This window comes from Panthera onca, chromosome A2 (genome assembly GCF_046562875.1).
Source record: "Panthera onca isolate mPanOnc1 chromosome A2, mPanOnc1 haplotype 2, whole genome shotgun sequence".
Lineage (NCBI taxonomy): Eukaryota > Metazoa > Chordata > Mammalia > Carnivora > Felidae > Panthera > Panthera onca.
In genome coordinates, this window is record NC_138340.1 from 113,939,190 (window position 1) to 113,962,810 (window position 23,621).

The 23,621-nt window shown below is 38.6% G+C and overlaps 1 protein-coding gene across 1 annotated transcript in view; it reads left to right on the forward strand.

The window, feature by feature from the left end:
- Window positions 1–23,621, forward strand: part of DNAH11 (dynein axonemal heavy chain 11) — a 359,440-nt gene that overhangs the window by 145,118 nt on the left and 190,701 nt on the right. Inside the window, exons 31-39 of the mRNA XM_060632677.3 lie at window positions 1,890–2,021; window positions 3,833–3,993; window positions 7,564–7,720; window positions 7,842–7,987; window positions 11,158–11,274; window positions 16,276–16,414; window positions 19,745–19,837; window positions 21,572–21,766; window positions 22,875–22,952. Of these exons, the coding sequence (XP_060488660.3) occupies window positions 1,890–2,021; window positions 3,833–3,993; window positions 7,564–7,720; window positions 7,842–7,987; window positions 11,158–11,274; window positions 16,276–16,414; window positions 19,745–19,837; window positions 21,572–21,766; window positions 22,875–22,952 (1,218 nt within the window). The remainder of the gene's footprint in view (window positions 1–1,889; window positions 2,022–3,832; window positions 3,994–7,563; window positions 7,721–7,841; window positions 7,988–11,157; window positions 11,275–16,275; window positions 16,415–19,744; window positions 19,838–21,571; window positions 21,767–22,874; window positions 22,953–23,621) is intronic.

Here is a 23,621-nt window from a genome sequence, read left to right on the forward strand (position 1 = left end):
GTGTGAAATAATGATCACGTGTGCTTTTTTTTTTTTTTTAAATAAAGTGGCCACATTTTATAGACGTAAACTATTAAAAGTAGATAAATGCTTATAAGGATGTTGTATATTGTGAATGTCTAAAGTAAATATTTTTTATTCCTTTGAACAAACTTTCCATTGGGTTTGATTTTGAATCCCTTTCAAAGACCTTTTTTTATAATAAAATTTTAAAAATGTTTATTTTCACAGAGAAAGCACAAGCAGGGGAGGGGCAGAGAGAGAGGGAGAGAGAGAATCCCAAGTAGGCTCTGCACTGTCAGTACACAACCCGACGTGGGCTCAAACTCACAAACTGTGCCATCATGACCTAAGCTGAAATCGAGTTGGACGCTCAACCACCTGAGCCACCCAGGCACCCCTGTCTCGAATGCCTCTTGCACAGTGGATTTCTCCACCTCAAAGTTGGTGGTGGGTTGGTCTTGCTGAGGCTGGGAGAGAAAATTTGTGTGATGTGACCAGTAAGAGCTCAGGCGTTGAAGGCATACTGTCTGGATTTGAATTACCCCTCCCCTGCTAATATGCTTGTGCCTCAGTTTCTTCATCTGCAAAGTTAGGATAGTAATAGATTTTTGCAAAGATTGAATCGAACGATGTGGACAATATGGTTTGTCAGTGCCTGGCACCTTGCACAATCTGATTTCATATAAACTGTGTGTTATGGTTATTACCTTTCGGCCTGCCTTCTCCATTCATAGTACAGTTACATAACCTTCTCCAGTTCAGCTGCACAGCGGGCTTGGGGAAGTCTGCAGTGTTGGCTGTTTTCTGGGATGTGTTAATAGTGCTGTAGGAAGCGTGTTTTTGACAGGAGGTCACAAAGGTTTGAGAGCCTCTGGTGATGTGTCATATTCACTCATTACCAACTCTCTCAGGAGCTCTAACGGTTTGTAATTGACTTTCCTTTGCGGGGCGAAAAAAAGGAAAAAGGGGACAGTATTATTTTACTCTGTTACCCTGAAATAAGGCAGAATTTGGCGGGGGTGGGGAGGCAAGGCTGGCTAATAAGCCTTGAATAAGGCAGACATGTTCTGAGTAAATAAATATGCTCACAAAATGACCGCTTAAGAGAGTAACTTTAATTTAGATTTGACACAATTAATGGTAAATATTTTATATCAGATCTAGTTTACACATGTATGTATACCCTCAAAAGTCTGAAACTGAAATAGTTTCACAAAACAATACACATTCTTTTGTAATGCAACATTTTCTATTCCATTCTCTTCCCTGTAATTCCATTTCATTCCCTTGCATTCTTTGGAAAGAGACCTGTAGTGTGAAAAATATTGGTGTAAGAAATCACTGGACCTAATAAGAATAGGGATATGAGTAAGAAGAATTAAGTGGGATAGTCTTCCCCTATACGTCTTAAATATTTTCAAAGTAATTGTCCTATCCCTTACGCAAAAAACAAAACAAAAAACCCAAATAACCAAAACCACTTGTTATTTAGTTCTTACTATACTTTTACAGAGGTTAGCTCAATTTGACTTTTCAAATTTGTAATCTTTTCTATCCCAGCAAAGTTGTGGATTTATCATCATTAGGGCAGAAAGTCAGTGCAGTGCAGGCAGAAAACCTGGCTTCTACCTCTGGCTTTGTCATCACTCATGTTTGCCTGCCTTCTTGAGTCTCAGCTTAGGGTGAGAGGGGTGTTAAAATATTTATTGTATTTAAAGTAATTAATTTCATAACATCCCTTCCTTTCTCTTCTACTTTTAGGCTGTTTGAGGGCTAGCTGAGATACATACTTGAAACGGTTTTGTAAGCTAGTGTGCTCTTCACAAATTGGACTGTTGGATTCTATATTTGTAACACTTATCTTCTCTTTATGAAATTTCTTGTAGATTTCTCAGTTGAATACACTGATAGCCCTTTTACTGGGAGAACTTCTACCTGGAGATAGGCAGAAGATCATGACAATTTGTACCATAGACGTCCATGCCAGAGATGTGGTGGCCAAACTTATTTCTCAGAAGGCAAGTTCATAGAAATTTCATGTATTGTGTGTTGTTTCCCAAAAGTGGTGTTTATTGTCAAGAGTACTTCCAAGAAAGGTGTTTTTTAAGTTGTATATTTTTAATTAGTTCTATGAATTTAGTTACACTTACTGTGAGTGACTTTGATTTAAGTAATTATCTTCATGAGAGTTATCCCAAATCTTACACATCAGAGTTTTGCCAAGTCAGGAACCTCCAATCCATACCATCTCAAAAACTAACCTAGGATGTAAGAACCTCGTGGAGTCACCGTGTTCGTTTCCCTGTCTTCAGGCTTTTCTACACATCATCATCTTGGTCTGCTGGCCTGTGGTTTTCACCTCTCTGGCTTACCCAGCCAATAGCAAAAAGATTGTCATTTAAAACTTCTCTGTGTGCCTTTGATTAGTTTCCTTTGGAAGAAAGAGGAATATTGGTCACCCCCCCCCCCTTTTTTTTTTTAAAGGCTAAATGACATTCTTTGCAGAAGTCACTTTCAGGGCATGAATATCCTTCTAACCTCTGTACAGAGCCTTTGTGTCTCCTAAATACTGGCACTGTTTCCTGTGAAAGAATTTTCTCAGCTTTTTGCTAAAATACATTTCTACTTAGAAACGTCACAAGTGTGCTTGTCTCCTGAACAACATTGGTGAATCATGCCTGTTGGCTACTTTCTCCTCACCCCTCTTTTGTCTGCTGGTGATGGCACTCTAAAGCAAGACCATTCCTTTTACAATATGAATGCATGTATGTATTTTGAAACGTTTCCTGTTGTTTTCCTAGCTCTTTCTCAATTTATTAAAATCAAAGTGAATTTTCATTCTCTCCAGAAAGTGCCAGCGCTGCTTCTTTGTGTAAGCCATAAATGTAAAAAATACTTCTTCCAAGTTCAGGACCATCAGTGATATTGTGTAATTGCTAATCCAAAACTGATCCCCTCTACCACTTACCAGGTATTCTCATTTTGATAATGGACCATTGGTAACTATTCTTTGATTATGACCTTCCACCTTTTTACATACTTTATTATGTTTTTTCAGTGGTGATGGCTTACGGTAGGATGAATTGTGATTTAAAATATGTCCTTTGTACTCAAAGAGGTAAAGACTTTGTCTAATTTCTGATCATCTAATATATACAGTTGTACAATGTTGAGATGTATGTAGGCATCAGAACATTTAGTAGATAATAATTTTGGTAACTTAAATGGCTCCCAAGAAGTCCTAGGGTCACAAATGTATTGAAAGAGACTGGAATTGTTTTTTCAAATTGGAAAAAGAATGGATAGGATTAAGAAAAGAAAGAATGGCAATGAAAAAAAAATACTATGATTTAATTTAATGAAAAATGAAGTGGAAAATCTACTAAAAGCAAAACTGGCTTTAGAATGGACTTTGTTGAAAGTATAGTTTATTGATACCTCTGACATGAAGAAATTATGGTTTATATGTTTTACTACAGAGTGTATTTTTCCATCTGATTTCAATGATAAGAGTATAAAGTTAGAAAAGGGATCAAATCCCCTGGGCTGATTCATAAAAGGGGAAAAAAGCATTGCTTGAACAAATTGATGTTGTTTTACAGTAAAAGCCTTCTTAAAATGAAGGCTTTTATTACACATAGTTTTGATGAAGTATTGGACCATCTGCAGTTGTGATTTGCAATAGCCTGAAGAGATTGCTGTCTTGTGAGAATTTTAGAGATAAAATGTGAATCAGCAGAACCGATTAGGTGAATAAAGTGTGTTGCCTCAAAACACACATTGTCCTTGTAATATCTTGTGATAGGTAATGATCTTGTGATGTTTTCAGGTTGTCAGTCCCCAAGCCTTTGCTTGGCTTTCTCAACTTCGTCACCAGTGGGAGGACTCCCAGAAACACTGCTTCGTAAATATCTGTGATGCCCAGTTCCAGTACTTCTATGAATATTTAGGAAACAGTCCTCGGCTAGTGATCACTCCTTTAACTGACAGGTAACAAAGATAAGTGGAAGTCAGCTGAGAAAAAGTGAACCAGAGTAGTCCCCTAGTGTGGGTAAGGGTGTGTGAGATGGAACAGAAAGGTGTGAGAGAAAATGATGAACAAACGTGGAAACTATGAAAATGTGTGTAAATGGGCTAATGGAGTCGCATGGTAGACATTGACTTTAGTTTGAGACAAGGTCAAGAGAACCAAATTAGAGAAGCAGAGATAGAGACACTGGATAGACAGATCATGAAATCATGACCAGATTAATATGGCAGAGGGCAGCCCTTGTGATCATTGAGTCCATTGTCTCCTGTTATCCATGGCTAACATTCTGATTCCACGGTTTGTAACTGCCTCCCACAATTGCCTCCCTTTATGGAAAGTGTAAACATAGGAATTGCCTACATTCAGATTAATTTTTGAGGGATTACCTACAGTGAAGAAAAGAAAAGTGGGAACATAGGTCCATGAAATGGTTTAACAAACACTTAGGAAATACTGTGCTGAGCGCTTTTCCAGAATTAATTAAAGAGACAGGGGTCCTGCTCTCATAGAATGCACTTTCTCGTTGACTGTGGCATGTGAATGGCTGGGAATGAGGAGGAACAATAATCAAATTAACAGAGTTATTTTAGGTGGTAATATATGGTAAAACAAAAATGAAATAGGGTGATATGTTAAAAAGCATTTTGAATGGAGAGTCCACTATAGATTGGGTAAGGGGATATTTGAGTTGGGACGTAAATGACAAGTAGGAACTAGCTATGCAAACATCCTAAGGCAGAAAGTGACAGGCAGAGACAAGTGCATAGTTTCTAAGATGAGAAAGACATCAGCCCGTTCAAGAGATAAACACAGAGCCAATATGGCTCAAGTAGGTCAAAGGGGAGGGGATTACCATTATTAAAAGTTCATTGCCACTTGACTTTAAGTCAATATATACATACCGTCAGAATGTTGTAGGAAAGGATAAACCACTTTGGCATGAAATTCTGTATTAGTATTCCATCCTCTGTTGAATTACTTGGTGAGAGAAAGCATGTATATTCATGGGCATTCGTGAAAGAGGAATGACACCTCAAAATCACAAGAGTGTTCCTACTTTTCCAGTTTCACCATACATACAGTTTATCTGAGAATGAAAGTGTAGGCATTTTTCTTTCTGGGCTCCTGGGTGTCTCGCTTGAGCATCTGACTTCAATTCAGGTCATGATCTCATATTTGTGGGTTCGAGCCCCACATCAGGCTCTCTGCTGACAGCTCAGATCCTAGAGCCTGCTTTGCATTCTCTGTCTCCTTCTCTTTCTGCCCCTCCTCTGCTTGCGCTCCGTCCCTCTCCATCTCTTAAAAAAAAAAAAAAAAAGACAGTGTCAGCAGTTTTAAATATGTCAGTAAAGCTGGCTTGTGTTGATGGTCTTAGGAAGTCCGTGAAATACTTGCACTAGCTTTGTGATTATTCTTGCTTGTATTAATCTGCTCCTGATTTCATCACTGATAAATTGTAATTCTGTTTTTCTAATTCAGTTCTCTTTAACTTGTCTCTAATTAAAACTCTGTTTGCTATCTTAACTGGTTAATTTATGTACTTCTTTCAGTGTGAGAGATTAAAATTTGTATCTTGACAAAATCACTTGAGAGTAGTCAAAACTTCAAATGCTAAAAGTCTACTATATATGTGCCATTATAAATAAAGATGAGAAGAAGGGAAGCACAGGGTGTAGGAGAAGATGGGAAGAGACACTTCAGAGTGTGCCAGTAAGTGAGGACTAATAGCTTATTAACTTTTTGATTAAAAAAAAATCACTATGTGGTTTATTTGCAGCTTAAAAGGAAGCTGAATGTTCATTTTGATAGAGTGAATGGTGCTGTGTAAGATGTTCACTTGGTGAACATTTCTTTTCCATTACATTTTTTGGGTTGTTTACTAATTGTTTACATTAACACAATGTTGCCTTCCAAACATGCTCATTAAATCTCGTATGATGTTGATCTTCCCCTTGTGTGTGGTAGGCAGGGCAGTCAACCTCCGCAACAGTTCCTGCTTCCCTACGTGGGCAGGTTCAGAGGCGTAGGTCAACCAGCTTGTAACTGAGAGACCTGGGCTGGAGTGCAGGTGGACTGGGTAGGAGTGTGAAAGATAAGCCGTTACAGACAGACCCAAAACATAATGAGGTCAAGTCCATGGAGGCAGATGTGTCACTTGCATAAGTAACAGTCCAGAGGAGAGGAGCTCAGTAGTACAGGCTGGCAAGTGGCCAACATGCCAAACAAGACTTCCGCCTTTGTTTTGGCAAGTGAAAGAAGGCAAAAGATCTAGAAGGAGCTGTTGTGGGATTTCTCTACAGCATTTCAGCACACAGTGTGTTCATTGGAGTTTGGTCACTTGGCTGCTCCTGGCTGGAGGGTGGGGGGAAATCTAGTTGGAGCAAATAGCCACATGTCCAACCAAAACTTGGAACCATGAGAGAAGATTATTAGCAGATAGTCTGCAGTATAAAAAAATACTGTAATTCCTAGTTCAGAGGTCTTTGCTTTCCATATTCATTGTAAGATGTGCTTAAACATGTGATGACCGTAAAATATAGATACACTTTACATTTGCATAAGTAATTGCTTCTGTTTGCCTAGCACTCTGAATTTTTTAAGGCATCTATCTTTGGCATTTTTAATGAATCCGTACAATAAATTCCTCATATTACAGAGGCACGTTGTAATACGAAATGAGAGGCACATTGATGTCAAAAGACTTATTTAAAATTAACATCTGATGATTGGCAAAGTAGACCCTAGTCCCTTGACTACAGATGTCCATGTGTATGTCTTTCTATTAGGTCCACTGTCTGTAGTAAGACAGAAGTAATTTATGAAAACCTCATGTTAGATCCTTGCTATTTGTTAGTTTTTCTTCTTTTACAAGTATTAAATTCTGTCTTTGTATAATTCTCCTCAGCCGGAGAACCTCTGAATCTTTCCTGTAAAAATAGGTATTATCCTAATCTAAATGCATGTAGCAACATGTTCAAAATGAATTCCTGATATATATTTTAATGTAACAAATTTTGTTTTGTGTAGTTGCTTTATATATTGAAATACATATATATTTGCATACTTTACATTTATATATATTTACATATCTCATCTTTTAATGTATTCATTAAGTATCAGTTTAATGAAGTCAGTGTTTAATTCATCACCAAGATTTCTGTTTTTCTTTTATAAACAATAGTTTTGAGACGTTGTCTGACATCAATAGTATCTCTACCTAGACATATCAGAAATTCAATGGCATTACAAATCAAGTGTTATTTGTATTGATACACAGCTCTTAGAAAATAAGAAAAAGCAATACATGCTTTTTTTTTTTAAAGTAGCCAACCTAAAATTAAATTTGATATAAATTATTATTCTGACTCTTGTTATTGCCACGAACAAATCCTAGGTATATTAATATTGATTGTTATGACCATATTGTAGAGCCTGACTTCTTAAACTAAAAAAACAAAGTTGTATTCTCCATTATGTTTTCTAGAAATATGATATCAGCCTGTAACATTGGTATTTTTTGTTATTGAAAGGTGTTACATCACTTTAACTCAATCACTTCATTTAACCATGAGTGGAGCCCCAGCTGGCCCAGCAGGTACAGGAAAAACAGAAACCACCAAAGATCTTGGACGTGCCCTTGGCATGATGGTTTATGTATTCAACTGTTCAGAGCAAATGGACTACAAAGTAAGATAGTCATAAAATGTTATATTCTGACAATATTATTTATTCCTGATTTGGAATGATTGAAACTAATAGCTCAAAACCTTCTTCTGTTAAATTCTCAATGGCTCGCTCTGTGATTTAGTCCATAGGAAATATCTATAAGGGATTGGTGCAGACAGGAGCTTGGGGCTGCTTTGATGAATTCAATCGAATTTCTGTGGAGGTTCTGTCAGTGGTGGCAGTGCAAGTGAAAATGATACATGATGCCATCAGAAACAGGAAAAAGAGGTGAGTAGCGCCTGGCTTTTTTCTCTTGTTACTGATACAAAGAGAAACAAACAGTGAAGCAAACCTCGTCTTCTTCGCTTGCTGCCTATCTGCGTCTTGTAAAATGGATAAAAGCAAACCTCATCTTCTTCGCTTGCTGCCTATCTGTGTCTCGTGAAATGGATAAAATAAGAGGAACTGGTTTATTTTGAAGAATGATTTTGAATAACCTCCTATTTTTGTTAGCGGTTTTTAATTGTTGAATGCAACAAAGGTGTACTACATTTATACGTAAAAAAAAAAAAACCCTCTTGATGATGCTAAATCCACTTAGCAGTTCTCCGTTCTGTTCTAACTTGACCTTCTGTTTGCACTGGACACAATCGGTCCCTCCATTCTGCCGGACACGCTTCTTCACATTGGTTCCAAGACACCACCATCCTCCTGGTTTTTTCCCAGCTTCAGGGATGCCCCTGGGCTGATTTCTTCTCATCTACAAAATCAGAAAAAGTATAGAAACTATCTTACTGATCATCGTGGTGACTAAATGCAGAGCCCTGGGACAAGTGTCTGGCACATAGCCCTGTATCAGTGTTTGCTGTTATTTTTTGTTATTATTTTCTGACCTATCAGTACTAGATGTCACAAGGCTCAATCTTTGGGTCTCATTCCCTTGGTAATTCCACCCAGTCATGTGGCTTTGAGAACCATCTGTCTGCTGGTGGCTGCTGGGTGCCCAGACTTCCTTTCTCTGATACCTTGACCTCCAAAGGCAGTGCCTGTTGGAGCATCTCAGGACTCCACTTGCTGCCCCGTAGGCCTTTTATATTTAATAGATGCAAAATCAAAATCCTGGTGTCTCCACCAACACTGCTTGCTCAATGTTCCATCACAGCAGAGTACACACTACGCTCTGCTCGTTACTTGGTTACTCCAAAAAACTTCCCAGATATATCCAGAGCCTAACAGCATCTCAACATGATGCCACATTCTAAAAGACAAAACATGACTGGCACTTGGGGACTGATGGCTTAATTTGAGAAGTTAGTATTATAGTGGTTTCCTTTATAACATTTGTTTGTGGTTTTCTTTGCACTATTTTTTGTATACAGGGAAATCTCATTTTATCTGGCCTACCCACTTACTCGCACTCCTTAGGGCATTTTGCTCAGCTAGCTGTCTTATCCATAGGGACGGTTCAATCTCCCAGTGAGGGAAAGCCCCTGGAAACTGTGACTCTATTATAGAAGTTTTCACTTACTGTATATGACATCTAGAAATTCCCACCTCTTAAAAAACCTCTCAGTGCTTCTATCACATGGCTCTGGGATACCACTTGACTATGACCACATGTCTGCTGCCTTACCTGCCCCTACTCTAAGACCATGTTAGAGAAGATTAGATTCTTTCCTTTTTGACTCCCCCTGCCCAGATGTATTTCATTTAGTTCTTAGTCAAAATCTTATTATTTGATGTAACCCAGATGTCATTTGAGGCCATCCATTCTTTACTTTTTTTTTTTTTTTTTTTAACATTTATTTATTGTTGAGAGACAGAGCATGAGCAGGGGAGGGGCAGAGAGAAGAGAGGAAGACACAGAATGTGAAACAGGCTCAAAACTCTGAGCTGTCAGCACAGAGCCGGGTGCGGGGCTCGAACTCACAAACGGTGAGATCATGACTTGAGCCGAAGTCAGACACTTAACTGACTGAGCCACCCAGGTGCTCCGAGGCCATCCTTTCTTAAGGAGATTTAGATAACTGATCCGTGCAAGGATTTCTGGATACTCCTAACTATACTTACTGGTAGTTTCTTCTTTGTCCATGTCTCTGTGTATGTAAGTTGTACCTGTTTGTCTCAGGCTGGCCCATGGACAGACGGCTAGTCTTCATGATGTTTTCATGAATTATTACATGCTCTTTATATTCAAGAATTTAAGAGGTGGAACCATGCCTCAACAACAAAGCCTATGCGCATCTTGCTGGCTCTACCCCCTCAAAGTCTATACCCTTCACTGTGGCTATCCCTGCTGTATCACGGGAGAGCACGCAGGGGCCCTTTTACAGCAACTCCCTCTCTGTGAGTGGCCCTGTCAGGCTTCTCTGCCTTCCCTGGCCTGATATGCTGGGATTGAAGGTTTCTCCCTTATTACCTTGGCTATACAAAATCCATCTTCTCTTAGTTATCTAGTATCTAAGAAGCTCTTAGTCCTAAAATCTGTGTCTCTTTTCCCTTTCCCTTGTGTGAGGTAGGCCCAGCTCCTCGACTACTCTAGCCCTTGCCTTTTTCAACAAGAGAGAGCACTTTCTCTTTTACCATCATTTGAAAGTTTCCTTCTACTGTCCTTCACTTTGGCTCCTCTGGCTCTTGCCTGTTTCATTGCTCTGTCCATCAGCAGCCTAACTAGACCCTTGCAGATCTTTCTACACATCTTTCACTTCTTCTCCAATGCATTTAAGTGATGAGAATAGCGATAGTCATAGCTAACATCTGTTGAGTGTGTACCATATTCTAGGCGTTGTCCTCTTAGCCATTTATACGTATAATCTCTTTTAATCCTCATATGATCCAGTAAAGTAGATAATATTATCACCACCCCCTTTCCTTTTTATGAGATGAAGGAATTGGAACATACCTAAAGTGATAGAGCTGCTCTCTGAACACTCACAATCTGGCTCCACAGATAGCTTTCCTAACCACCACACTATTCTGCCTCTCCGTGGTAGTCAGTAGATATTTGCTGAATAAATGGGAGGCAGTGAAGGAGGAAGGTGAGTAAATAGACTTAATAAAGGTGGAACAAAGATGTCACTTTGTCCTCTTAACATGGATATTTTCTGTCTTTGCAGCGTCCCATTCAAGGAATTGCAGCCCATGTTGAAGGCAAAAATGACATCCCATTTCGATGTTTAAGTAGCCAAGTCCTCATTTTTATATTCCAGCATATATGGCCATGCTAAAATATAAAACAATACTTCCCATATTTGTAACTCTTTGTGGGGAAGGGAGTGTATTTTTAATAAACATGCTTCAAAGATTTTCAAAATTGTATGCATGTGAATTGTAAAGAAAATCACCCAGAATCAACAGCTGCCTAATAAGAATTTGCATTTTGCAGTAGTATGCATTTGTCATTGTGTATTCACATTCAATGAGCACGTTTAATTCCATCAACATTCTTCTTACGGTAGATTTGTATTTCTTGGGGAAGCCATCGCACTGAAGCCATCAGTTGGAATATTTATTACGATGAACCCAGGATATGCTGGTCGAACTGAATTACCGGAAAATCTCAAAGCTCTTTTCAGGCAAGTGTTAAGCTTTGTGGTTTAGCATCTGGAGCACTCATGCCACCTAATGTTGCTGGTTTGCACTGTTAAATGATTTGTTTTTACTTGAGAATTCCTGTGGAAAACCCCTTATTATTGCTTTGGGATTCCTGATAGAACTTCCATCATGATAAGTTTAACTCTTTTGAAATATGAAGCCAGAACTTAAAATCATTACTTAAAAGTTGCATGGTACGTTCGAACATTGAATACTAGCTCTTTTATAAGGATGTCTTTATTATAAACAAAGTTTTTTTATTAGTTACAGAATATGTGGAAAATACAGAAAAGGATAAAGAAAAGGTTACAGTTTTACCACCCAGAAGTGGTAATTGTTTCCTTTTTTTGGCCTCTTTTATAATTCAGATTTTATGAAGTTAAGATATTATTTTAGGTATGATTTTTATTTAGTTCTTATTTAATATTTTGACATAAGTAGTTTATTGTATTATTGGAAATTCCTTGGAAATGCTATTTTATGTAGCTTCAAAACAGTCTCTTTCATGGCTTATCCATAATTTTAACTGTTCCCTATTGTCTGACCTGAAGGGTTTGTGTTTTTCTTTGCAGTTTTTTATGATCATAAAACAGACTATAAATATCTATTCACATGAAGAGTTACCCTATTTCAGATTATTACCCAGAATAGATTTGTACATGTAGAATTACCTGGTGAATGAATAAAATACCTATCGATGACCTGCCTTCCAAAAATATTTTACCAATATATACACTTATTAACAGTCTGTCAGAGAAGCTGTACTGTATCTGAACCAGTTGTGTTTCTCTCCTATTTTAAATCACCTTTGTTCAGGTATAATTTCATGTAATAAATTGCATGCATTTAAGGGTACAGCTTGTGAAAACATTTACCACAATCAAGATATGGAATATTTCCAACCCCTGGAAGCGGTGCCTCTTTGACGTTAATCCCCCATACAACAGATGTGTCTTCTGTGGCTCTAGGTTAAATTTGCCTTTCCTAGAGTTCATGTTCTGTACTCATTTGTACTCGTCTGTGTTAGCTTCTTTCCTTGAATGATAAGGTTTGGGGATTCCTCCAAGTTGAGGAGATCAGTAGGTCTTTTGTAGGTGATTAGTATTCTGTTGTAGAGACATATTACAACCTGTTTATTCATACACCAGTTGATGGACATTTGAGTTTCCAGTTTGGGGCTCTTATGAATAAAGCTGCTATGAACAGTCCTCTATAATCTTTGTGTGAACATATATCTTCTTTTGGGTAAATACCTACGAAGGAAAGTCTCATGGCAAATGTGTGTTTGATTGTATTAGAATCTGCCAGTTGGGTTTCCAAGATGGTGGGACTATTTTACAGTCTCACCGTCAGTATATGAGAATTTCGATTGCTCTACGTCCTTACCAAGTTGTAGTCCATCTAATAGATACATGGAGGTATGTCATTGTGGGTTTAGTCTGCTGCATTTGCATGATGGATCATGATTTGAACATCTTTGAACTTACTGGCCATTCCCTTCACTTTTTTGAAGAGCTGTATTGTGTATGCTTCCTTTGTTAAATTCATATATTGCAAATACTTCACTCTTAATTTGTGGCTTGCCTTTTAATTTTCTTAATGGTGTCCATTTTAAGTGTCCATTAAAATTTTTTTTTTAATTTTTATTTATTTTTGAGAGAGAAAGAGAGAAACAGAACATGAGCGGGAGAGGGGCAGAGAGAGAAGGGGACACGGAATCTGAACTGGGGACCATGAGATCGTGACCTGAGCCGAAGTCGGATGCTTAACCGACTGAGCCACCCAGGCACCCCTAAATGGTGTCCATTTTGAATGAGATGGAATACAGTTTATCAATTTTTTTTTTTAATATGCTAGTTAAGAAAGTTTTACTAGTCCCAAGTTGCAAAAATTTTCACAGGTTTTTTTCCAGAAGTTTTGTGGTATTGTCCTTTTTCTGTTAAGGTGCTAGATTATATTGATTGATGTTTTCCATTGCTAAACAGTTCTCTAATGCTGCATTTCTGGGATAAACTCTACTTAGGAGATACTATTTTTTATATTTATTTTGCTGGACTCAACACGCTACTATTTTGTTAAGGATTTTTTTTTAAATTTTTTTTCTAACATTCATTTTTGAGTAACAGAGACAGCTTGTGAGTGAGGGAGAGGTAGTGAGAGGTGGAGACACATAATCTGAAGCAGGCTCCAGGCTCTGAGCTATCAGCACAGCGCCCAACCTGAGGCTTGAACTCGCAGATTGTGAGATCATAACCTGAATTGAAGTCAGAAACTTAACCAGTTGAGCCACCCAGGCGCCCCTGTTTTGTTAAGGATTTTTAAATCCACACCATGGGGGATATTGGTCTATAGTGTCCTTTCTTGTAGTATCTTTATCTTGTTTTGACATTAGGATATGCTGTCCTCATGAAACTAGTTGGCAAATGCTCCCTTTCCTATTTTGTTGAGAGTTTGTGTGGAATTGGTATTATTTACCCCTCATTTTATTTTATTTTTTTATTTACCCCTTAAATACAGGGTAGAATTAATCAGTGAAGCCATCTGGGCCTGGGTTTTTCTTTGTGGGAGTTTTTTGGGGGTTTTTTGTTCATTTTTTTTTATTTACCCCTTAAATACAGGATAGAATTAATCAGTGAAGCCATCTGGGCCTGGGTTTTTCTTTGTGGGAGTTTTTTGGGGTTTTTTTGTTCTTTTTTTTTGTGTGTGATAGATAGACTCAACTTCTTTGATATGGAGCTATTCAGATTTTTTGTTTCTTTTATTAGTTTTTGGTAATTTCCATCTTTTAAGAAGTCTTTCTACATTAGCTAGATTATTGAATGTATTGGCATTTATTTGTTCATAATATTCCTTTATTATCTATAGTGACATCTTCAGTCCATGTCTTTTATGGGTAATTTGTGTCTTCTCTCCTGTTTTTGCTTTTTTGAGCTAGAGGTTTATCAGTTACATTTTCAAGAATTCTTTGGTGTTCACAGTATGTATTATTATTCAGTGTCTGCCTTCAAAATAATAGGCTATTTAACATATGAGGTAAGAACCTCTATAGTTTTTAGTGTGATTTCTTTCCCTTCTTTTAAGCTTGAAATTTGCTTGTCCATCTGTCTAGATATTTAATCATGTTTCATTTGTATTTTCTTCTAATTTTTATAGTATGACTTTTTAAATGTACTTTATTTGTCGAGAACTTCTTTTGGTTGGTAACATGAGTATTTAAACAGAATTCTTTTCCCAAATAGTCAATTAGTCCAGCATGCTTTATTAAATGTTTTTCTTTCTTCATAAAACAGTTTGCCTAGCATAGCGGCTGTATGATGTCTATTTTTTAAAAAAAATAATGTTAGACACCATCTATCCTTAGAAACGTAATGATTATAGAATACTTGGATTTGAAAATGGTACATCTTTCCAGTATTTTTACATTTGTATCCCAGTTCATCTCCTGCATGTTTTCATTTGGGTCTCAAAATTTGAAATTGTTTTGTGCCGTGTTCGTAAATTGGGTCTAACGAAGTAGAGCCTCATTTATGTTGCGGTGCTAGTACTCATGTCAGCAAAGTTTGAAGGCCAGTTTGGATGATGCAAGTAGCATTCATGAGTGGAGGAGGCTCAGGTTACTATGCCTGAGCCCTGAGAGCGTCCTGATGCCACCACTGACCTGCCTTGGGGCTGAGCATATGTGCTTGCCCTTCTCAGAACCTTAGTCTGCACTCCGCAAAATACTGATGAGGAGAGGAGCCACTTCGTAGACTTGTGACAATTAAGGGAGAGAGTGCATGAAAAGCTTTTCATGCTCTGTATGGCGTGAAGAAAGTGCTCAGTAAAAAAAGTTGTCAGTATTAACGTATGTACCACGCAAGTCAACTCAGTGCCTTTTCTGTCCTGTCCCCTATTTACTGTTCATCTTTAGTATTTCTATCCTATGATAAGAGTACAAAGTGTGGGGAAAGTGTGGGTGTAATTTAAATAGGAGAAGTAATCACGGCATAGATCCAAAGAAACTTAGGAATGTTTAGGGTGAAAACCTAGGTATGCACACTCTAGACTGTAATTATATTTATAAAAGCAGGTGGAGGAACACTTTGGACTGTGTACTTTAAGAATTCTAAAATAGCAGGCTTATTTACTTATTTGGTTCCTTTTTTGCCCTTCAGTTGAATAGAATGTTTTCAGATGTTGCTGTCCAGGGCAGTGGTCTTTGGGGAGGACTTTGTGGAACTCCCCCTCCAAGAAGGGGAGTTAAACGTTACGTTTTGGTAAATTTTTATCTTAAAAGTGTAACCAAGCTGGCCTGAGGCAGTGGCCTGCTAGAAAGAGCCTGTACCAGCTTGAAAGCACTGATGGTTAAATTTTCATGAATTCTACAAGCACAGCCACTAATGGAAAACTTAATTATATAAACATTTGATTATATTTAAAACAAAAGTGATAAATACTCAGAACGCATCACTATTTCAGTCATACTGATGCGATTCGATCCTTTATATCTGCTTTGTCTGCTTGGTGGTGTGCTACTGCACATCTCTTCCCAGGCCCACATTTAGTGATATGTTGATAGATTGAAGTTAGCCATGGTGAGGTGTTTATTCTGTGGAAACCGGCAAATGCTGTTTTTGGAGAGCCAGTCATTAAGCATTTACTAGCTCAGCACAGGCCACAGTTAAAGGTGGCCTCTAGCCCCGAGTATCACTCAGTTTTCTACAGTGATGACTTACTTATAGGAGAATATACCACAGATGTTCCTTAAGCTCTTACTCCCATCCTTCTGTCATTTCCAGACATTCCGTCTTTTTCTATGTATCTAGTAACTGACGGACATTTTTTAGTTGAAGCAGAGGGTCTTGTTAGCTGTGATGGACAGAGGTAATTGTGAACTGCTTCAGAATGGAGAGAATGTTGGTACAAATTAATCATTTGATTTCAGCCATCTGTACATATTACCTTAGAACGTTTTAAAACTAAATTTCGTATTTCCTTTTTAGACCCTGTGCCATGGTGGCACCTGACATTGAGCTAATCTGTGAAATCATGTTAGTTGCTGAAGGCTTTGCAGACGCACGTTCACTAGCCCGCAAGTTCGTGACATTGTACACACTCTGCAGGGGGCTCCTCTCCAAGCAGGTGAGGGGTTTTTTGTTCTCTTTCCTAGGTTTGTACATCCCATTAAAACTGCTTTTGACAGGGGCACCTGGGTGGCTCAGTCGGTAAAAGCGGCCGACTTCAGCTCAGGTCATGATCTCGCAGTCCGTGAGTTCGAGCCCTGCGTCGGGCTCTGTGCTGACAGCTCAGAGCCTGGAGCCTGTTTCAGATTCTGTGTCTCCCTCTCTCTGACCCTCCCCTGTTCATGCTCTGTCTCTCTCTGTCTCAAAAATAAATAAACGTTAAAAAAAATTAAAAAAAAAAACTGCTTTTGACAGATAGATGCTGGGTACTTTATCACTCACATTACAGTTAGACCTTTTAGAGTAATTTTGTATTTTCCATAAAATTTTGCAAATCTTTATTTTAGTATTTGTAATATTCTTTTTCTGATTTTAAACATGAGACATTTTAAGTTCTATGTACAATTGTCAGTGGGCTCTGTGATCGTCTTTAACTCTCACCAATGTTATAATTGTTCATGGAATTTTATGCTGCCTGCTTTGTTGGTGAGAATATTATTTTCTAGTGAGAGACGGCAAGAGTGTTTATAAGAATCAGAAGAGGTAAAGCTGATTTTCCAAAGAACCCTTCAAGAAATGTTAAATGAAAATTTTTCTCATTTGGTGGTAATCCCTTATTTGAAGGTGGGTTTGTTATTTGTTTTTACATTTGGTGTGTGTTTCCCTAGTCTCGGAAGTGGGTCAGACCTGTTTTTGGTTTTGTTGTGTTTTTGGGGTTTTTTTTTTTTTTGGAGTATAGCTGATGCTCATTGATGTTAGTTTCAGGTGTATGGCACACTGATTGGATACCTCTGTACATTATGCTATGCTCACCACAAGTGTGGCTCCCGTCTGTCACCATACAAGGCTGTTACAGTACCATTGACCATATTCCCTGTGCTGTACCTTTTATTCCTGTCCAGTAGCTAGCTTCTTGCTGTTTCACTGAAGTTGCTGAGGAGCTACACAAATTATGTATGTATCAGCCTCATTATTTTTAAATTCAGCTTTGTGGTCACCTTTGACCTCACTTTTTCGATGACCTTTCATTAATTCCTGGTGACATTATTTTGCAGCTTTTCTGGCATGAAAGTATTAAAATGCCACAGTTAGAGCCACATAGTTACCTGTACTGACAGATGTACTTATTTGAAATTACCTGTCGTTAAGGTGGAATTTGGACTCTGAGAGCGAAATTGATGTTGTCCTTTTAATATGTAAATTTACATTCTGGGGGGAAATCCTAGCAAATTTAACAACACGGAAAAATGTTTATGACCGTGTTCTATGCAAAAAAAGCAGCATGCCAAACTAGATACGATCTACAACTTGCATTTATTTTACACTTAGACTGTATGTATTATATAAAGTAACTGGGAAGTACATAGTGATTTTTAATTTTTGTCTCTGGGTGATAATACTGTGAGTATTTTTTATTTTTCTCCTTGTTTGTGGTATCCTTCTTATTTTTTCGAGGAGTTCATTTTAATTTTATCACGGGCAGAAGTCAGAAGAAAACAATGTCACTGAACCCGGGCAGTACAGAGTTGCAACCGCATCCCTTCCCAGTAGTAATATTTAAACACTGAGTGAGCACTTACTGTATCCAAGTAACATGTTTGTTGATTAAGAGGACAAGCAAGAACACACGAAACCAGCACACTCAGAGTTCGGAGTTCAGAGAACTTCCAGGATTGAGTTTCCGTTAGATAAAAATTAGAAGAACATGCAGGAGGAGATGATCATAGTTTCTTCCTTGAAAACCATAAGGTGTGAGGGAGGTGTTGGGAGAAAAGGTAGAACAGACGAGGAGAGCATTCTCCAACTAGAGGAATGTCATGGGGGAGATGAGGGAAGGCAGTGAGGCCAGGACAGAAGGGCTGAGTTAGAAGTATAGACGCTGATACTTTTCTAAACTGTAGGGATTTAAGAAGAACCTGTGGATGGTTTTGACTGATGGACTAGCATAATGAAAACAGTGAGGATTATTTCAGCAGTTGTTGGATTTACACCAACAGGGTCACCAACTCGTCTTAAACCCGTGTCCAGAATTTCTTCTACCCCCTCTCCTTTAATGTTCTTACTGCACTGACTTAGCCCCCTCCTCAGTCTCTCTGACCTCCACACTCCAGTTCTTGCCCTTTGCCTTCTCTCCTCAAGCCGTCATCTTTTTCTGCATCGTGGCTCTCAAATGAGTTTTTACCATGACCCACAGTAAAAAAATACTCCTTCTGTTGAGACTCAGGACCCACACCCGTGTGTCATATGCACAGCTGAAACAACAATTTTCACCCAACACTTCTTGCCCTTCTTATTTGCAACGCATTATGGTGTTTTTCATTCTGTTTTCCTCTGTTCTATTACCAGCAGGAATGATGGTCAAGACCTACTAAATTGATTTTACTATTCACTGCTGGATTGAAGGACATATTTATACATGGATATATTGTTTCACTGCTCACAAAGCATTTTATTCTTTCAACAGCCTTGTAAAGTGGTTAGATCCTTTTATGTGCATTTTTATGGATGATGCTCGGAGAGGGTGCTGACTTTCCCACAGGCGCCATTGAGAGATAATTTGAGAGAAAAGTTGTCACTCTGTGGGTGGTAGATGAAAGGCAAAAGAGAGCAATCTTTTAATTCGTTGTCCCTTTACTGAGTACCTACCTGTGCAGTGCACCATGTTGGGACCTACAAGACAACAGGGAATAGATCTGTGCTCTGTTCTCCAGGAGCCCAGAGCCTGTGAAAGGAATCTTCTGTTGGGATTATGTGAAACTCTCAAAGCGGACATACTGTTATATCCCTGAATTGTAATAATAAAGTTTGTAGTGCACTAAATGCCAGAGTTAGGGCTGGAGCGTCTGAGTGATTAAGAGGTAGAGTTATTAGGGCAAGTAGAGATCTGGGTCTGGGAGGGGTGGACTCACAGGGTTATCTGTTGAAGTCACACTGGAGAAATATGCCATGTTTAGAGGTGAAAATTTGCAAGTAGTTCAACTCAGTGTTAGCAGGTTTACTGAGACGAGAGCAGGGAAGATGGATGGATCCTTGGGCACGCTGCAACTCAGTGCTATGGGAAGAAGAGATCTGCTGACGGAGGCAGAGAATCAGGAGAAAGAGGGAGGAGGATACTGAAGGGATGTGGTTTTTACAAATTGGAAGAGAACAGGAAAATAGTACTTGACATCATTAAAGCATGTATTTATCTGAACTCTTTTCTTACAGCTTTTGGCTTTTACTTCTGGAATGAGAAGCTTATTCCCTTTTAAAATCTTTGAGAAAATATAACCTATGTTTTGATTTTTAGGATCATTATGATTGGGGACTTCGCGCTATTAAATCTGTCTTGGTTGTAGCTGGCTCCCTGAAACGAGGAGATAAAAATAGACCCGAAGATCAGGTACCACAGTGCTAATAACATGGTTTTGTGGAGTGGGTAGCTAAACAACTTCACAGAAATGAAAGTATGTATCTGGATGGTGGGCCATGCCTAGCGCAACTTTTATTTCTTTTTTTAAGTTTATTTATTTTGAGAGAGACAGGCACCACAAGTTGGGGAAGGACAGAGAGAGAGGAGTGAGGATCCCAAGCAGCCTCTGCACTGCCAGTGCAGAGCCCAGCCTGGGCCTTGAACTCCCAAAACCATGAGATCATGCTCTGAGCCGACCCCAAGAGTTGAACGTTTAACCAAATGAGCCACCCAGGCACCCCAGTACAGAGCAACTTTTAAAAAGTATGATCTCTCTTTTTCACATAGAATATTTTGAGGACTGGCATTGCTTATATCATGAAAGATAAGTATTCTTGAGTATAAGGATATGAATACAAGAAAGAAAATGTGATTTTATAAGTGCTTTTGAAATAACAGCTACAAAAAATATTTTGACAGTCATAATCAAATCAGTAATCACTGGTTGATTTCCTCTGAGGAACATTCAGAAAATCTGATTAATTGAGTTGGGATAATAATCCTGAAATGTCAGTGAAAACATAATCTAATGGAACCTAGTATGTTCACTTCACGGGTTGTAAAATGAGAATAGAACAGGAAGAACGATCACCTGACACCAGTGAAATGCAATGCTCAGGTGGTTATTCACAGCTGCTGGGTGAATGTTCTATCCCTGCTGGGGACTTTATCTCTTCATCTTTTTTCTCTAAAATTTTTAAGGGTTTTTTCTTTACTAAATAGTGAGAACAGTGGATATACGTCACTATGTGTATATTTCATATGGCTTGAGAAGTTGAAGAAAACAAATCTATGAATTTCTTTTCACATTAAAGGATGCTTACGTGATTTTCTACTTCTGTAATACTTTCTTTTCCTCTCAGTCATAATTCATGATTGGACCAAGATTTTCTTGCAGTTTTCTTTTGTTGTTGTTGTTGGATCGCTTACGTCTTTCTGTAGAAGTCATCCTGATGTTCAAGTTACTGCTTTTAAAATCTAAAGCCTTCTTCGGTTTTCAGCCAATACACAACAAATACCCAAACTAAAAATGGTTACATTTATTATTCCGAAGTTCTTAGAGATTCTCTTGAACAAAATGATCTGATGGGCCTAGTTAATTTATATCCTGGAGTTTGAGGATTAAGGAGGGAAGGGCCTCAGACCCTTTGTCAAGATCAGAGCAGATTGTTGCAGGAACAGGGCCTCCTCGTCGACCTGAGTCTGAAATTTGTGATACCAGCAGAGACTTCTCGTGTGCTGCTCTGTGCACTTCTAGGCATTTAGCCTCCCCGTACACAGAATGCCAACCTAACAGAGACCGGTATCCATATCCCATGCCTAAAGCCTTGCTTTAGATTCAAGGCTTAAAAACAGCATTTTTAGGGGTGCCTGGGTGGCTCAGTCGGTTAAGCATTCGACTTTGGCTCAGGTCATGATCTCACAGTTCGTGGGTTCAAGCCCCACATTGGGCTCTATGCTGACAGCGCGGAGCCTGGAGCCTGCTTCATATTCTGTGTCTCCTCTCTCTTTGCCCCTTTCCCACTCGCACTCTCTCTCTCTCTCTCTCAAAAATAAACATTAAAAAAAAATTTTTTTTTAAATAATAAAAAAACAGCATTTTTAGTTTTGAAGATGTCTGGTACACCTTGTATTGGCCATTTAAATACAGTGTTTTCTTCCTAGGTACTCATGAGAGCATTAAGGGACTTCAATATGCCTAAAATAGTGACAGACGACATCCCCGTGTTTTTGGGCCTGGTTGGTGACCTGTTTCCAGCCCTGGACGTACCTCGGCAGAGAGCACCGCACTTTGAACAGATTGTCAGGCAGTCTACCCTGGAGCTTCACCTGCAGCCTGAGGAGACCTTCATCCTTAAAGTAAATGGCGCATGTGCTTTTCACAGCAGCCCATGACATTTGCAGTGAGATTTACTGTATTTAAGTATCGTTAGCCAAAACATTAACTCACGTATTACACTGACTTTTACATAATCATAATATATTCTTTAAAGCATTCTAATAGGACCTGCTTTACTCCAGTAATTATAAATAATTATTTTGTAGTTACATTCTGTGAGAAGGAACATATGATTGGGTCCTGGTTTTGTTTTTTATTTATTTTTTTTACCTTATTTATTTTGAGAGAGTGAGAGAGCATGAATCGGGGAGGGGCGGACAGAGAGGGAAAGAGAATCCCATGGAGGGCTTGAACTCACGAAGTGTAAGATCGTGATCTGAGCCGAAACCAAGAGACAGACGCTTAACTGACTGAGCCACCTACATGCTTGGGTAAGCACCATGGTGCTTGGTCCTTTATTAAGTCATGGTTTTAAATGTAAGCCTACTTCTCATTAGTTGATAAAATTTCTTGGTTGCTCTTGGTGACATGCATCAAAAATTAACGTTGCTCTTTTCTTTCCATCTTAGAGAACATGGGAAGTAAATCATTAGTATGTGCCTTTAATGGGGAGAAAAGTGTCAACATATATGATATCTGACTTATCAAAGGCTTGTGCATATGTACGCTCACTTTGGGTGTAGTAAATACACAGACATTAAAATACACATAAAGTATCTATTTTAGATATTTTAAAGGATATAAGCCATTACTCACTTGTAGGTGATTAGCCGTGTATGGTTTTCGTTCAACACTTCATGAAGACTCCTTGATTTTGTAAGTAATTCCTACCACGTCCAAAGTACTAGACTGTACTTCACTTCTGCCTGCATCAGTGGCTCACTGAGTCCTGGTTTTTCTTCACTCTTACTCTCATGTTGTTCTTGGGGAGATCCAGGAGAAGCTGTGGTTGTCATCTATGTTAACTTTCCTGGACCATAATTTTGTAAGTGGGAGCTTTCTTGGGTTGTAAGGAAAGAATTGAGCAAAAATGGGTAAGGATTTTTGTTTGTTTGTTTCTTGTGTTTTGTTTTGTTTTTAAATCACCAACTCATGAAAGGAACCAATGACTGCCTGTTTGGTCTGCAGGTCGCCCAGCTTGAGGAACTGTTGACCGTGCGGCACTCTGTGTTCGTGGTTGGAAATGCAGGCACAGGAAAGAGTGAGGTATGGTGAATTGCCTGCTGGTTTTTAGCCACACAAAAAACAGATTTTGGTTGGACATATTTTTAATTCTCTCTAAGGGTTCCCTTCATTGAATTCCTCCATAATTTTGAGGTAGAATGTGAGACTCTAATACTGCCTTTTCATCAATTTGCACTATTTTTTTTCATATTAGGGGCAGGGAGGAGGTAACAAATAGAACCTTCTGTTCAGATAGAAAAGCTGAGAGAAGACGGGGCTTTCCATATTTATGAAACCTACTTTTTTATCTTTCCCAAGATGCTTTAGATTCTCATTCCCATATTACTAAGAAAAACCCAAATATTTTCCTTCAGTACTTGCTCAGAAATATATCCTTCGATAGGGGCAAAAGAAAACAAAAAGACAGAGAGGCAGCCAAACCCACATTGTGGGGGTCCCTGTTATGTGCTATGCTAGGTACATTATATGTGATTTACTGTGCACAGTGATGATATACTCTGGGTATTATTATCCTCATTTTTACTTCACTGCTTGATTTTGTTTGGTCCCACTGACAATCCTGGCAACGTACTTATTTTCTTGGTTGGCAGACACGATATGCAGAATTGCGTGCATTTTAATTCAGGGTGCTTGGGTATGAACATATTTAGTAGCCAAAGACTAAAAATAATCGTGGAGTGGGCATATGAG